This window comes from Macrosteles quadrilineatus, unplaced genomic scaffold, assembly GCF_028750875.1.
Source record: "Macrosteles quadrilineatus isolate MER2022 unplaced genomic scaffold, UCM_ALF_1.0 Scaffold_1__1_contigs__length_201487025, whole genome shotgun sequence".
NCBI classification, from domain to species: domain Eukaryota; kingdom Metazoa; phylum Arthropoda; class Insecta; order Hemiptera; family Cicadellidae; genus Macrosteles; species Macrosteles quadrilineatus.
The window spans coordinates 46,786,030-46,803,498 of record NW_026542594.1 but is presented as its reverse complement, the minus strand read 5'-3'; the positions used below and the strand labels follow the sequence as shown (position 1 = coordinate 46,803,498).

Genomic DNA, 17,469 nt, shown 5'->3' with positions numbered 1-17,469 from the left:
TCAATACATAAGAAGTATAATATAGTACAAAGGGAAAAACTGTTCACTGTTTAAATCAAGTCCTTAAAAATAAACTGATTAGCCCTGCTTCCACTGGGCACTGGAGGATCAATTCTTCTCACAAGATCTTGCTTTGGGTAGGTGTGAACATCTGGTTTTGGTGGCCATTTCCAACCACCTGGCCCACTTGGGTGCATGGCATTTATGGTCATGTCTTCTTCTTGCACACTAACTATTTCGCCAGGATAATTTGTCGAGTCATATGTGACGACTACCCAATCGCCAACATCTAAGGCTAGAAAAGAAAAAAAGTTAATTGACAATATGTTAATCGAGTCTTGATTTTAATTGTTGTCATTGAAGAAAGCAAATGTTGTGAAACCAAAATTGTTTTAAATGTAGGCCTATGGTCCTTATTTTCAAAATTTAGTAAAAAAAAACATGAAAAACGTTTTAATTTTAAGTTCATTTATAATATTTAAGAAGTTATTAGACAGAGAGGTAATGATAGTATTTAAATTTAAATAATTTACCTTTTTCTATCGGTTTATTCTGTTGTTCACATTGTTGTTCATTTTTCTTTATGTCCAGACTGTAATGCTCACATCGTACTCCAGGCTCGCACTTCCAACAGGTCATAGTGCGATAGTCCACCTTTTCTTTGCTGCATGATACCTGGTGTATCAAAAATGTACCAGGAACAGTAGAAAGAACTCCTGCTTCTTCAATCATTTGCTCTATAGAAGTGATCTCTTCCTGGTTTATCCTCCAAACAACAACATTACGACACTTTTCTTTGAGCATAGCCAGTAGGGCAGTTATGTTCATAATATCTGACCCCTGTGCTATGCACTTGTCGGCAGTTCGTTTTATGAACCCTCCAACACCGTCCGGAGCACCCTTGCCGTGCCCGGCCTCAGAAAAATTCCATGAAGAGCTTTGTAATCCCACAAATATCTTTGGCAAAAAGGTTTTTGTTAAATAAAACATGGTTTTGTTTCGGTATTGCCCTGATGGGCTGTCGCTCAAAAAATGTATTTTGTTTACATCAGGATACTGGGCTTTAACATAATGGAGCACAGGTTTTAAATGAGCCCATATGGCTGCCGAACCATGTTCCTTGCTTTCTGAAACTGTGCAAAAAGATATTGGTTTATGTTGTTTTAACATAAAGCGCGCCTGTATGTAACGTTATTTGGCTTCTAGACCCTCCAAAGTGAATACTTTGGATCTCCTCTGCAAATTTGCCACTGAAGTTTTCGCTAAAGTCAATGTGAATGATTATTTCATCATTATTTAGATTTTCTTTTTTGTCCGACATTGCCTTGTACTGTCCTTTGATGCGCCCACAGTGTGACATATACGCTTTTATGTTTTTCTCTAACTCTTCAACTAACTCTTCAATTGTGCAATTGAATGTTTTTTTGGTCGCCTTTTTTACCTCTTTCTTGTTTCCTCTAATGACAACTTCCACCTTTTCATCGATCCACTTATTAAAACTTGTTGTATCATTGGCAGAGAAATTATTGTATAGTATAATTTTGTGTTGACACTCCTCACATTCTCGAAACAAACATTCTACCGTCTTTTCAGGACAGCATAAGCTGTTAACAAGCTTTTCAGGGCATTCTTCATCTATCACTTTGATAGCACTAAGCTTTGAAACCAGCATTGACATGTTGCTGCACCTTTTGCAAAGGCAAGTATCTCTATTCTCAACTTTAGGGTCCAAAATCCAAAATGGTCTCAATCGACAAAAAAGAGAGTATGATAATTTGACGTTTGATTGTTTCAAAAATTCTTCATGAATTTCCTTTAAAGATTTGTTTAGAAATCGCTTCTGTCTCTTGTCTTTTTTCCATGTAATAGTATCCTTTTTTCCTGGACATAAACGACTAAACTCATCTCTTTCAAGAAAACTTTTGACATCAGTTGCAATTTGTTGTTGTAGTGTTTTATAGGTTTTGTTGTATTTTGCTTTATTAATACCAACTAATCTTTCAACAGATTTTTTCACTTTATATTTACATAAAGTTTCAGGATTAAATATGTTTCTGATCACATTTTTGTCTCTTATATTAGCGGTGTTCCTATAAGTTTTGGACACTTCTTGTTCAAGTAGTTCCCCAAAGACTAATTTTTTCCTAATAACTTCAGAAACAGTTTGCCCTCTAAGCAATCGTTTAACTTTTGTTCTTGGTGTTGAAACAGTATTTTTTTCCTTGTCTTTAGATTTCAAAAGTCGCAGATAACGCTTTTTGTATCTTTCTGCCTTTTTTGTAGACTTTTTATACTTTAGTTTTAACTCTTGCAGTTCCCTATAGCATTTTGTCTTGTTTCTTTTGATCCTTTTTCTTCCTGAGTTTATTCTTCCGTCAGGTCTAGGTGGTTCAGCAGGCCCAGGTGAACCATGTTCACTTGGTGGTGGAGAATTTTCATTCAAAATCCGCTCTTCTTCTTCAATCTGCTTTTTCTTTTGTCTACTTTTGTTTGTAGCATCCCTCCATTTTTTCTTAGTTTGTCGTTTTTCACGATCACTTTGATCAGCAATTAATTTTCTTTGACCCTTTTGCAACTTTTTAAGGTATTTTTCATGTTCTTTAATTTGTTGTTGTCTTAATCTTTCTGGGTCCTGTTTGATTTTTTCTTGCCTTTTTTTCTCTGCCTCTCTCTTTTTTTTCAACCGTTCACTATCTGGCTGTTTTTTTCTTGGCGCCATGTTTTTGATGGGCCTAAAATTAACAATATCTTATTAGTAGCATACAAACAATACACAAGTAGGCCTACTGGTAATCCTGGGTAGAAAACCTCACACTCACAAGCAAATTTAGACTTACACTAGTGTAAGTAGAACAAACAATTTTTGAATTGTGTAACTAGACCTAGTTTTGAAAACTATGTGAAATTTAGAGTAGACCTTCCAGAAGCACAAGTAGTAAAAAATTAGTGATGGTAAATGGTAAATATCTCAAAATATTAACATAATGTAGGTAATTCGTAATCCTAAAAATTTTACCTTCACACATCTCTATCTGTATGGCGATAACTATGTAGGTCAATCACTCCAAACCAGTTAAACTATGACAGTATCATAGGCTAAATCATAAATTGTTACAATACATAAACATCCTACATTAATACACTTTGCATCACCAGAACCTGGCCTAAAACCAGCTTAAACTATTTTAATTTCCCATTTTTGTCAGTCCCCTGGCATATTGTCAGTCCCCTGGCAAAGTTGGGCCAGGGGACTGACAACCAGGGGACTGACAATTCTGGCTGAATCCCAGTCTAGCATGGATTGTGTAAATTATTTTGAGGTTAGGTTGGACCATGTGACTAACAGGCACTTACTGCTACTTAATGGTATTTACATTTTATTTTTACTGACTACCATACCTAAGTTAAGTTAGCCAGGGGATTGACAATCAAAAAGGGTACTTACCTGTTTTCTAATGTTCTTGTGGTTTTCTCAACACTTGAGAGGAGTTTTGAGACACTACAACACTGAATACAATCCCAGAGTGAAGTAAGGAAGCTGGTTACCACCATAGCAACTGAAAAATCCCACAACTTTTCCCTCTAAGGGAAGAATTCCCTCCTACCAGGGGACTGACACAAAACCCCAGGGACACACAATTAAATAATAGTAAATCCATAAAAGCAAATTTATATTATAATATACATGTATTATATCTCAATATGTGTATTTTTGGCTAATGTTAAAAATTAAAATAGCTTCTTAAATGCACTTGTAAAGCATAGGTCACTTAAATAGTTATCAAAACTCAGCCAGGGACAACCCAGGGGACTGACATTTTACCTATTTATATAATTTTTTAAAAACCTTTGGCATATAAAAAATTAGTTTTTTACTTGGAAAACGTCAACTAAACACTTTACACACTAAATACAATTTTCATAAATACATATATTTATAGGGATGTATACACAAAGCTCGAAAGACAAGAAAGCGTCACTTTCTGTAGAATCACCCATAACAAAAAAGTAGAAATGTTTGTGGTCAACCACTGGAGAAAAAAAGACTTGTTTTTTTCTCAACTACCACTGGTTTTCTCTCTCCAGCGATTGAAAAAGTGGCCAGTGACCACGAAAATTTATACTTTTGTGTTGTATATTTATGTGTCTCTATGGAATTATTTAGAGGTAAGCCTGCCTTCTTGTCATTTTTCTTAATAACCCCTGGCAAATGCCCTATCTCTTAATCAGGAAAGAGTACAGTAAGTTTACTATATAATTATTATTGTATGTAGAGTATACAATGATAATCTATACCAAATTATAGTTAAATCATCAATGATTTACTTAATATTCTTGCTTAAAACTATTTAACCAAACTTATCAAGATGTTTCTGACAACGACCTAGCAATTATTTACAACTAATTCAAACCTGTTCACAGTAGGATACTATCTTTTGTTTCATACAACTTATAACATGGTAACTTGATAATATAACTGTAGACCTAAGTATTTAATACAAGTAATAAGTTTTTAAAATACTTTTTCAATGCAGTGAACAGTGTTGATCAGACTAGAATGGACTTGGTGGTTCCTGGGGAGAAACACATATATCTGCGAGCTGCTTCATCTCAAGAGCGGCAACAGTGGCTGATAGCTCTGGGCAGCTCCAAGGCCTGCCTTACCACCAAGCATCGCAAAGAGTCAGGTAAAGGCCTATGTTGTAACTCAGGCATATATTGATGTCAATACTCTGCTCACCAATACTTGTACCGTACTTAACTCTGACTTACGTCTAGTTAAATTTTGTTGTAGAGGATTATACTTTTGGCTTTACATTTAGTCTGACAATAGTTATCTGGATACTGTAGCCAAGTGGTTATAGTTCCTGCTTTCTAGGTAGGCCTATCTGTTTATTCCAAATGAGATCAGGGCCGAACTTACCTAGGGGCGGACGGGGCGAGCGCCCGGGGAGGGGCCCCTTGCACAGTAGTTTTTATTAATATCTTCGAAAACTAATCAGACACTTACCGAATGATCTTCTTTTTTAACAGCTTTATTGTCGTTATCCTATATTTAAGGTTATTGTTAGATGAACTTTAAGGTATTACTAGGACCAAAATTCTTGACTCTAAGGGACTTTTCCTCAGGGTTGCACTGGGCCCCACGCTTAGACCTAGTTTACACGAGCATAGCTGCTAGGCTGTGACGGACCAGTTTGAGTTTCAATGAAGCCGTTCACACAAACCTACGGCCGCGGTGATCAAGTTGAAGGGGGCCCCTTCGCTTGGGGCAAAAAATACAATAAATAATATGAAAACTCTTGTCCTAACGTAGAACGTAACTTGTACAATTGTGTTGGGGTTAAATGGAGATTCAATTGAGATCTAATATGTTTGAAAAATAAAAACATTGTTTGAAAAATATGTTTTATTAGATGTTATTCTTTTACCTCTAAGTATATGCCATTCACGATTTTAAGGGGCAGAAGTATTATATTACCCATTCAATTAAAAGGTTTTATAAAATAGTAATTAAGTTATACGTCGAAATTCGGATCTTCAATTTAGTCGATAGAGTCAAAATCATACAGCGCCAGTAGGATAAAAAATCTTTATAGACATTTTATGACAACTAGGGTCGTCTGATGTTAACAAAAATTACATTATTTGGGAGCGGGCGAGCGTTGTCGACTGAAATCGTAAAAAAGCGCTCAACAAGCAGCTGCAACAATAAATGATAATGAGCTGATAAGGGATCCTGTCTAGTCTTGTCTGTCTCACGCACGCGCATACACATACATACAATGCCTTATCGCCAATCCAAAACAATTTAAATCACTTTACTCCCAGTGTGTTTTTGGTTGACATTATCGTAGGCCTACTTTTGTGTTGTATTTTATTATTAATTCTGCAAACACTACAAAGAACAAATTAATGTTGTATTGAATGTTATGTTTGTGTTGTATTAATTTATATTGAATACATTTAATTATCTTTCAGTTTACTCATATAAATGGTTAGCTTGTGATTGGTTATTAGACTTGTATTGTAACATTTTACTCGTCAAGAAAAAACTCAAACTCGTTAAAGTTCTTAATGGTACTTTTCATGCTAGGACTTTTAACATATTATACAAACGAGAATTCCATGCCAAAACCACTATGAAAATAAACATAAGTCATAGTTTATGATTTTATAGTTTTAGTGCAGCCAAGAAATGTAGGAAAAGCAGGAGGTTTTAATTGCCATGCCAACGTGACCAACGTATCAGAGTAGGAAGTGACATTTATTTATAGGGAAAATAACTATGTTCTAAACATTATAATGATTAATCTATAAAAAGTAAACTTTAAAATTGTTTTGACTTGTATCTTATAAACTTAGTACAGTAAAAGGTTTGTTAGTAAAATTATAGTAAGTTATAAAATATATTAAAGCTTTAAAAGTTTATGCATTATCTCTGACTTACATCACGTGTTTAAATATAACTTATTCCATTAATTAATGTTAGTTATTTTTCATTTGAGTTTTCATTCAAGCACCAAATAGAATGTGTATTACAGTAAAACAATTAAATTAAACCTTTTACAAGTACGTGTTATTTTATTTTTATTTTATCTATAGTTTTCATTATTTGTTGCAAAGGATATTACATTTTAATGTATTGCAAAAAATGTGTAAGGTACCTGCTAGGTATATTAAAATTTTATAATAGTATATTACGTTACTAGTCCTGAAAATAAGTGTTTACCGGACGAGTGTGGTCGTTCCCGTGCGAGACGAAGTCGAGTACGGGATTACCATACGAGTCCGGTACACACATTTTGGACGAGATACGTACGATAGTTTACGCCATACTACTAAATCCGTACAAATCCTTATAAATTTCCACCAACTAAAGGACTAAAAATCACTAGTCATAACCTCTAAGAGAGGTTATGTTTTTGTTTATAACCACTCACTGCCACCTAAATACAGTATAATCAGCTGATTGGTGTCCGGCAAAACTCATTGCAGCACAGTAGTACGCAATGAAACCCCATTTGAATAAGCTGGCGGCAAACAGCTGTTTTCTGGACTAAATCCTTGCGTGGGAAGTTCGTCAAAATAATTTAGTGTGGCGTAAATACAATTACAACAAGAACAAATCATAAAATAACACCGTACATTGTAGCTATTTTCAGACTTAAAATATTACATACAATTAGTTTATGCAAAATACAGCATTCTAACAGGTTTACATATTAATTCACCTTGAAATTAGCTATTTAAAATTAGTGTGCATGTAAATGCGTTACATTGTGTACCGTATATGTTCTCGTATAATCATACTGGGGGCCCCATCGGGAAATTCGCCCGGTGCCTCTGAAGTCCTAAGTCCGGCCCTGAATGAGATCAGTTCTGAATTCAGATACTTTTTAATACTTATTGATGAAATGGCGACCATACAAAGTAGGTATTTTAAGCCAAGTATGAATGGAGATGAGTGTAGGATGAGTGGTGTGATCTTGTAGTCTTTTTAGTGACTAAGGCCGACATATTCCTTAGACACAGCTGTTAATTAATAGCCCATACAGCTAATGGCCCAAATAAGATGCCATTTGTCCTTGAGTTATCAGTATATCAACACATTTGTCACACAACACATTTGTCACACAAATGACAAATGTGTTGAATTATCTGGCTACCACATTTTTAGAAATGACCGTCTCCATAAGGGTAGTGGAGGAGTTGCTGTTTATGTTAAGTCTCACTTTCCTTTCTTTGTACTTTTAAAGTCTAACTCAGAAGCAGTGGGTAGACCTAAATATTTGTTTTTGGATGTTTGTGTTAACACAACACATTTTTAGCGAATTTCCCCTATAGGGAATAAGCTATTACCGTAGTACTCATGGTAAGACCTGGACCCGGGACCGATTTACTTTTTCGATTTGAGGTCCCTAAAGACCAAAAACACCATCCGTTCAAATCGAATTCATCTATATATATATATATATATATATATATATATATATGTATATATATATATATATAACCTATTTATATATATATAGCCTATTTATATATATATATAGCCTATTTATATCTATTATATTATTAAAGTGATACAATCAAATTTTATGTAAACGGTTAAGGCCATTTATCAAGTGAAAATATAGGCATATGGCATATCAAAATGAAGCTCAGAGTGTGTAGATTTGCCGAAAAGTATTGATATGGACGAACTCCCTAAGGGCTCTGCCCCACAGGCTGATTTCCAAAGGGCTACGCCTTGCATGTTTTGGAAGTTAAAGTTATTCGATTAATTTAGTGAACAACAGCTGGCCAATGCAATTTACAATATAGTTTGTTTGTTTACATTTTTGTTTACTTATTTTATTATTTAGTTTTGTGTTCTTAAAAGAGGTTCGGTAAGTGGACAGTGAAGCTATTTGTAGCTGTTTGATACAAGTGAGTGACTAAAGGTGATCGAAACACGATGAATGAATATGAGAGTAACAAACCATGTGTGTTGTTCGTTCCAAGAGGTTGTCACCGATCTTTAACAGGTTGCCATTTCATTGAAAAGTATTAAAGTATTACAGACGTCGTGGAGGAGAGCGGCGAGTTCAGGTACAACCGTACCTCCCTCGGCCACCTCAGGACGTACGGTATGAAGGTTACACTGCTTTTAACATCCTTTCAGAGGACAATTTCTCGAACTTGGGCCCTTTAAATGAAATATAAAGTCAAAGTTGATTAAATTAATTTAATGGTGGCTTCTGTACACCCGTGAATTCGCGGGTAGAGCCTCTTGTATATATATACTAGCAGAGTACTGTCCTTCGTACGGAGTTGGAATATAAGTATAAAATGCTTATTGCAGTTATACTCAAGCTTTGCGTTTGCAATAAGACCCTGTACACATGGGAGCGTTGCAACGCGCGTTACGTGTCGCACAGCAATCAAATGAGTGCGTACACATGCAGCGCCAGTGCTTCGGCCAACGCGCGTTGCAACGCGCGCCTCAGAGGTTCATCGTGTAACTCACGCTAGCAGCGCGCCTCGAGTTACGAAGGTTCTAATGGGACCGTACACATGTGAGCGTTGTAACGCGCGTTTTGGAGTAGAGGGGAGTAGGTTTTATGTATGTTTACTGAGTACTTCCATATAGTGTGGATTTCAACAGGAGAGAATATCGTAATTACCTCAAGGAATTGTACATATGTTCTCTTCTGTTGAAATCCAATCCCTAACAATGCTCTCACAAGGTGATAGACAGACTTTAACTTTCGTTAAATGAAGCAATTAGCATGCTTTAGTATTTCAAAACTGACATTCATATCCGTGATTAGGTTACAAAGTAAAAAAGAAAAAATCATACGAGTTAAACTTTCTTGTAAAAAGTGTCCTTAGTGAATTTTCCCCGACACAATTACCCGACCCCGCTTTACTTTTTTCATTTTGATGTCCACAAAGGCAAAAAACATCATTAATTTAATATTTTATAATTACAATATTAAATTAAGCTGCAACGAGGGTATTTTGATTTCGTTTTTTTCCTTATATCTATAGTACAACTCCCTTAAGAAAAAGTTAGTAAAAACTACCTTTTCCACTTTTATGGCTATGCCGAGACATACCATGAGACAAAATTGCTCAAACGCGCGTTGCAACGCTGTCATGTGTACGCAAAGGCTTATCTGAAGCGCGTTCCCATGTGTACGTAGCCTAAGGGACGACACAGTTTGATAAAATTTGCTTTTTTAAATTTACAGTATTCTATAGTATTACACATCTACCATAGCCATAATGTTCTACCACTTCACCTAAACAATAGAGAAAAATAAATTATCAACAATTCGCAAAATATCACAAATTATTCATGAAATGAAAAATATAAACATAACTGTAAACAATCCTACTTTGACAGTTCTCATTGCAAATCACAGTTTTTTGTTGCTGCTTAGTTCAAATTAGCTGTTTTCATAAATGCAAAAAAAATATAGTGCTGCACCCTGTTGGTAAATCTTTTAACTTTTTAATGCTTTTGCATATCATAGAACCAACTTTTTTAGTTGAACATCTGACTAAATTCTTTAATATTCCCTTTAAATATGAATACTCATAAGGTTAACATGGGGAATTACAGAGCCACTGGGGCGGAGCCCGAAAGGATTTTTGAGATAAGAATATGCCTATATGTTAATCGGGAATATAAGCTATCATCATGCCAAATTTCAGGACAATCCGTCCAGTGGTTTATGCGTGATTGAACTTCAAACACACAAAATTTTACATTTATAATATTAGTAAGATATATATATATATATATATATATATAATAATTATGGTTGTGATTAGGGCTACTATTATATTAATAATATATATATATATATTTATATATGTGTCCGTTAGCGCGATAACTCGAGCAAAAATCATCCGATTTTGATGAAATTTGGTACAAACGTGTAAAACTACGTTTATTCGAACGAGTTCGCGAACCAGCACGATCGGACTATGGGAACAGAGGTTTATGGGGGGTTTTATGGGGTAAAAATTGGTTTTTCCCATTTTTTATCCTAAAAACTTAAAATTTAGCAATTTCTTTCAAAACCATTTTGTAGAGCTTAAAAAACAAATAATTTAGTATATTGAAGCGTTAATAGCGCCTAATGGTTACGGGAAAAATTCAAAAAATCAGTAAATTTAAAATTCCCGTGTTATTCTTATGGAGAATAAGTAAACTGTTGTAGTTTGCTTGTTTATGAACATATTTTGATCAAATTTGGAAAATGCATTAATTTCATACTAAAATATTACATTTTACAAAAAAACACCATTTTACCCTCCCTGTTGCAGCAAACCTAAGTACTCTTTAAACTAATGTTATTTAAATAGGGAATAAAAGTGATATTTTTAAGGAGACGTTTTAGTGTAAATCCAATCAGCAAATGGCGCAACAAAGTACTTCTGAAGAAGCCTCTGAAAGAGGCGAAATATCAAGTATTATTATGTGTGTGTTTTATGTGTTCTTTGACTCGTCTGCAACCTTTCATCAGGTAAGTTAGCTGTGTCCTCTCCATCCTATATATTTATTTAATCCAAGCTAAATGCATTTTCCTAAAAATATTATACCTTTTTTTGTAGTATTTGGAGCTGGCTAACTGACGGAGTACTTGCTAATAAGTAGATTAAAATAACATTAAAGATAGGTTTTGTGTATCGGTATTACTTTTAAAACTCTTATTTTTTTATAACCTAAATGAAATATTTTTTCTCTGAATATATTTACAAAATCTACAAAAGTTATTTATCTGAATCAACAAATCACTGAAACAGATTTACGTGGACAAAACATAACCTAAAATTTGATGTTTGACTTTCCCGTCTAAGTTTAATTTTTTTCTAAATTCTAGTTTGATGAAGATGAAGGTTATCATTTTTATTGTAGGGCTATGTATAACCAAGTTGAACGTTTTAGCGAATTTCCCATATAGGGAATAAGCTATTACCGTAGTACTCATGGTAAGACCTGGACGCGGGACCGTTTTTTTTTTTCGTTTTGAGGTCCCTAGAGGCCAAAAACACCATCCGTTCAAATTCATATATCTAATATATAAAATTCTCGTGTCACAGTGTTTGTCTGCAAACTCCTCCGGAACGACTTCACCGATTCTGTAGGTATGCGAATCGGACGTAAATTATTTCCCGTTTCGAAATTCTTAAAAGGGCTCCGCCCCAGTGGCTCTGGAGTTTCCCATGTTAACCTTATGAGAAATGGAATTAATGAATCTTAACAGCTGTTTCAATTAAACAAGTTGGTTCTGTTCTATGATGTTCAATAGCATTAAAGTTACAAGGATTACCAACAGGGTGCAGCACTATTATTTCTTTTACATTTATGACCACAGCTAATTTGCAACCAAAAGGTGAGTGAGCGTAGCGAACGAACTTCAACCTGAAGGCAAGTGAGCGCAGCGAACGAGCTCCAACCTAAAGGTGAGTGAGCATAGCGAACGAGCTCCAACTCAAAGGTGAGTGAGCGTAGCGAACGAACTTCAACCAGGACGTGATTGAGCGATGCGAACGAGATCATCTTGAAAATTAAACGTAACGGTACTTTCTTTCCATCGGTCTGTCTTAGGGGAAACCTATAACTTAGGCGATACGAAGTTCGCCGGGTCAGCTAGTATATATATATATTTATATATTTGTGTGTGTCCGTCAGCACGATAACTCAAGCAAAAATGATCCGATTTTGATGAAATTTGGTACAAACGTGTAAACGTACGTTTCGAACAAGTTCGCGATCCAGCATGATCGGACCATGGGAACTGGGGTTTACGGGGGGTTTTATGGGGTAAAAATAGGTTTTTCCCATTTTTGACCCAAAAAACATAAAATTTTGCAATTTCTTTCCAAACCATTTTGTAGAGCTTAAAAAACAAATAATTTGGTATATTGAAGTGTTATTATGCGCCTAATAGTTACGGAGAAAATTCCAAAAAATTGTAAATTTAAAATTCCCATGTTATTCTTATGGAGAAATAGTAAACTGTTGTAGTTTGCTTGTTTGTGAACATATTTTGATCAAATTTGGAAAATGTTTTTATTTCTTACTAACTATTCACATTTTACAAAAAAAAAAAAAAAAACTGTTTTATCCTCGCTGATTCAGCAAACCTAAGTACTTGTTAAACTAATTTTATTTAAATCAAGAATAAATGTTATATTTTTAAGTAGACATTTCAGTGTAAATCCAATCAGTCAAATGGAAATTCGCTTAGTATGCAGGTTTGCTGCGGCGGGGGTATTTATTTTATACGAGTCTTATTTTAGGTTTATTGTTTTTATAGACTAACATAATATTATTCACAACACTGATATTAATATTTCATCATTACAAACTTATTTAGGTCTAGTTGTAAGTTTTATGAAAGTTAAAATGTTGATCTTAATATCAACTTTTAATTTCATTATTTTGTAAAAAAATATTTTTTTCTATACTAATTTATACTAGGCTTATTTTATATCCCTAATATTGTACACTGCTACGTCTGCTACCACAATGGTTTGTAAAGTTTTTTTTTAATTTGAAACAATACTTATTCAAGTTTTTTTAAGTCATAAAATTTCATTATAAATTGGTAGAAGTTTTAGATGTTTTTTTAATTGAGTAATTTTGTATATATGTAAAACTAGCTATGTTTTGTTAATGCAAGTTAATAAATACTGAATTGAGTGTGACTGCAGTGCAGTATAATAATTTGTAGATTTTAAAAATAGTACAGAAATTGATTTATAAAAAAAAATAGTTGGGAAATCTATGTTAAGAAGTTGGGAAATTTGAGGCTTCTCCTCCCCCCCCCCTTCCCCTGGAATTTAACCAAGCAAACTCCCACTTCAATGTAGACAAGATGGATATTGCTGTACGACTCATCAACATTGACATTGAATCGATAACTCACTGGGCCACAAACAACGGACTTAAACTCAACATTGACAAAACACAAGCAATGATTGTTGGCTACCCCAGACTAATGACTAAAATCAACTTACTCATTGCACCACGACTAACTTTGACGGAAAGGATCTCACATACTGCAACAAAGTTAAAAACTTAGGACTCATAATGAACAAACATTTGAATTGGTCTGACCAAGCGAATTCCACTTGCAACAGGGTCTTTGGAGCTATTCACACCATCAAACATTATGCAGAATACCTTCCACTGAACTTGAAAATCATGTTAGTAAAAACTCTCATCTTGACTCATTTCAACTACTGTGATGTGGTGATCAATGTCATGACTAATGAAGTTTCTAGTAGACTTCAGCGAGCGCATAATTCCTGTATCAGATTCAGGTTTGGCCTTAGGCGATATGACCATGTAACTCCCTATTTCAACCTGCTGTCATTGATGAAGTTAAATGAACTTCGGGAATTTCACACCCTCCGTATTCTACAATCCATTATCAATAGTAAAATTCCCAATAATTATTCATCAGACAACTTCCATTTTATTTCTGACATCAGCACCCGTGCAACTCGTAGAGGCTCTCACCTTTTATCTACACCAATTCACCGGTCAACAGTTTTTTAAAAATCCTTCTTGGTATCTGCAATTTGAATGTGGAATTCTCTTCGTTATCATATAATCCAGTAACCTAACGCATTTTACCTTGCATGAAATGGGGTAGTAGGTTTATTTTTTTTATGTTGTTTGTATTAGTACCGAGATGCTAAATCCAAATTTTCGACCTCGGCGACCTTCCGGATCACCTCCAAAAAGCTGAAAAATTGGTGGAATTTTGCACTATTTTTACGTTTGTCCGATTTTGACCCTGAAGCATAAGTTTTTCATAAAGAACAACCATAACCATTTTTAAAGTACAAATTACCTATCATTTAAGACCAAAATGGTTATTACAGGACTAATAGTTTTCAAGATAAGACTCCACAAACAACAACAAAATTACAAAATTTTGAATTTTTTTTCAAGTTTGGCAAACGTTAACCGTTGCGTTAACCCTAAAGCATAACTTTCTAATAATTTTTCATTAAAACAACCATAAATACTTTAAAACTAAATTAAATTACTCACAATGTAAGACCAAAATGGTGATTATAGGCCTAACACATTGAGAGATATGCCTCTTCAAGGTTCATAAAATCTTCCATAAATGCTTGTGTTTTAAGTTTCAACTTTCAAGCTATTCAATTTGGTCAAGTTTTATAAAAGAAACATAATGAGAAATAAACAAATTTATTTCATTTCAAGAACAGATTGTGTTATAACAATTTATTTTTAAATGGAAATAAATCTATTGTATCTATCTACATAAACACACACTTACATTGTTAAAATAAATGGTTCTCGGGGATAGTGATAATGATTGTTGTTTTGTTACAATAGATTTTAGTTTGATGACAAATCACCTGTCAATCATTGATGTAATGTGATGATAATAAATAAATAAAAAATAAATAGAACACAGGCCTGTGACGAACGGTATTTATTTAAATCGTCGTGGGAGCCGGTTGGAGAACACTGAGGGCGACTGTGTCTGTGATTAGATGATCCTTGTACCTTTGGACATGGACTCGTCCTATAGGGGTATCAGTTGAAGATTGACTTGTATGACTAACTTGAGACGTTTGGATGTGTGAACTATAAATTAGTTTTTCATTAAGGGTAATGGTGAAAATCCATGTGTGAAGAAGTGCTTTAATTCTTCATCCGACTGCTTCAGATCGCTGATTTTTTTGTTGCTGATTTTTTTACTGCTTCAGAACGCATAGCCTGTGAAACATTGTGCCAACAGTCACAGTATTAACTTCAGAAGAAAGAGATACTACTTTATTCTTCCTTTTGTATCTGGCTTATTCATATTTTCCTCATAAAACTCTCAACATCGCTTCATTGCCAATATCTCTAGCAATATGACAGTTGACAGTTTCCTTCCAACAATTCCACTGCTTAAGAACAGTACCTGGGGACCGAGCTTTGCTCGGGGAAAATCATTAGTTCAATCTGAAAGCACCTTAGTATTGGAGATACATAAATCCATTCCCAAACTCCACACGGCTCGTCTTTACCACCATTTCCTACGTCATGGACCTGTTTCCCTCCCTTCCCATTGCATTTAAAGATTGCAGATACCTTAATCTAATCGTCATAAACAGTTCCCACACTCCGGAATACTCGCCTTGACTACTTCCTTCACCACTTCCTACGTCGCGGACCTGTTTCCTTCCCTTCCCATAGCATTTTAGGATTGCAAATACCTTAATCTAATCGTCATAAACAGTTCCCACACTCCGGATAGCTCACCTAGACTACTTCCTTCACCACTTCCTAAGTCGCGGACCTGTTTTCCTCCCTTTCCATAGCATTTTAGGATTGCAAATACCTTAATCTAATCGCCATAAACAGTTCCCTCACTCCGGACAGCTCGCCTTGACTACTTCCCTCACCACTTCCTACGTCGCGGACCTGTTTCCCTCCCTTCCCATAGCATTTTAGGATTGCAAATACCTTAATCTAATCGTCATAAACAGTTCCCACACTCCGGATAGCTCACCTAGACTACTTCCTTCACCACTTCCTAAGTCGCGGACCTGTTTTCCTCCCTTTCCATAGCATTTTAGGATTGCAAATACCTTAATCTAATCGCCATAAACAGTTCCCTCACTCCAGTAAATAAAGCAAATCAGACAAAATTTTTAGGACTTTTCATTGATCGACTTCTATCTTGGAATGATCATGTTGATAATGTAGTGAAAAAGATGTCATCAGGAATATATGCACTGTGGCAAATGTCAAAAATATCTGACCTTACAGTGCTGAAAACAATATATTATTCTTTAATACACTCTCATCTGGCATACGGAATTTGTATATATGAAGCTACCTCAATATATAATTTGGACAAAATTCTGATAAAACAAAAAAAAGCAATACGAATCATGTTAGGTTTAAAAAGCACAGAGAGTGTCGAAAACTTATTTAAAGATCTTAAAATTTTGACAGTTTACAGTCTTTATGTCTTAGAAACAATAAAGTATGTCAAAGAACATGAAAGTGATATATTTTTTGAATCCAAGCATCATTATGATACCCGAAATAAAATTATTTTTGATAAACATAATCTGCATTTTTATAAAAACAAAACTAAATATATGGGCACTAAATTTTTTACTCAGTTGCCAAATTTAATTAGAAATGAGCAAAATTACAATAAATTTAAAAAATTGCTGAAAGAATATCTTGTTAATAAAGCTCTCTATTCTTTTTCGGAGTTTCCTTAAGTGAGGGCTCCACTACTGGTTGCCTGGGTTTTATATATAGTTTTAAATATGTTGTATTTTAGCTATATAGCATGAAAGTATGGGATTTTTAGTTATATGTGACTCTATTCTGATGCTGCAATGTATTCATACGAATAAAGTTTATTTTGACTTTGACTTTGACTCCAGACAGCTCGCCTTGACTACTTCCTTCACCACTTCCTACGTCGCGGACCTGTTTCCTTCCCTTTCCATAGCATTTTAGGATTGCAGATACCTTAATCTAATCGTCATAAACAGATCCCAGACTTCGCACTGCTGCCCTTTACTACAATGTATCGAGTAATCTTTAGTATAATCTTTGCTAAATATTAACAAGTGATGTTTTTCCTTTTGTACTGTATTTGTAATTTGCTAGTATACTGTGGGTAGTTGGCTTATTACGAACACATGCTTCAACTTCAAGTCTTTTGTTTACTTTATCCTTGTTATTTAATTCATCCAACATGGTTACCTAGCAACCCATAAGACTAATGTTAAAAAAATGTGTTTTTCAGTTTCATTTTTCTACGTAATTAGATTTTTGTTGGCAGTTCTAACTGCAGTAAACTCGTTTTCATGCCAGAAATAAACTATTTACAACATTTGAAGAAAATCGTCGAAGCCGTTTTCGAGATCTTTTTTGCAAGCAAGAAAGCATACAAGCAAACATTG

The 17,469-nt window shown here is 34.6% G+C and overlaps 1 protein-coding gene across 6 annotated transcripts in view; it reads left to right on the top strand.

The window, feature by feature from the left end:
- The window catches only part of LOC128982909 (pleckstrin homology domain-containing family A member 3-like), an 87,004-nt gene that overhangs the window by 9,853 nt on the left and 59,682 nt on the right, over positions 1–17,469 (top strand). For all 6 annotated transcript variants that reach the window (XM_054401971.1, XM_054401970.1, XM_054401974.1 and 3 more), the window contains one exon: positions 4,536–4,688. In XM_054401971.1, the coding sequence (XP_054257946.1) occupies positions 4,536–4,688 (153 nt within the window). The remainder of the gene's footprint in view (positions 1–4,535; positions 4,689–17,469) is intronic.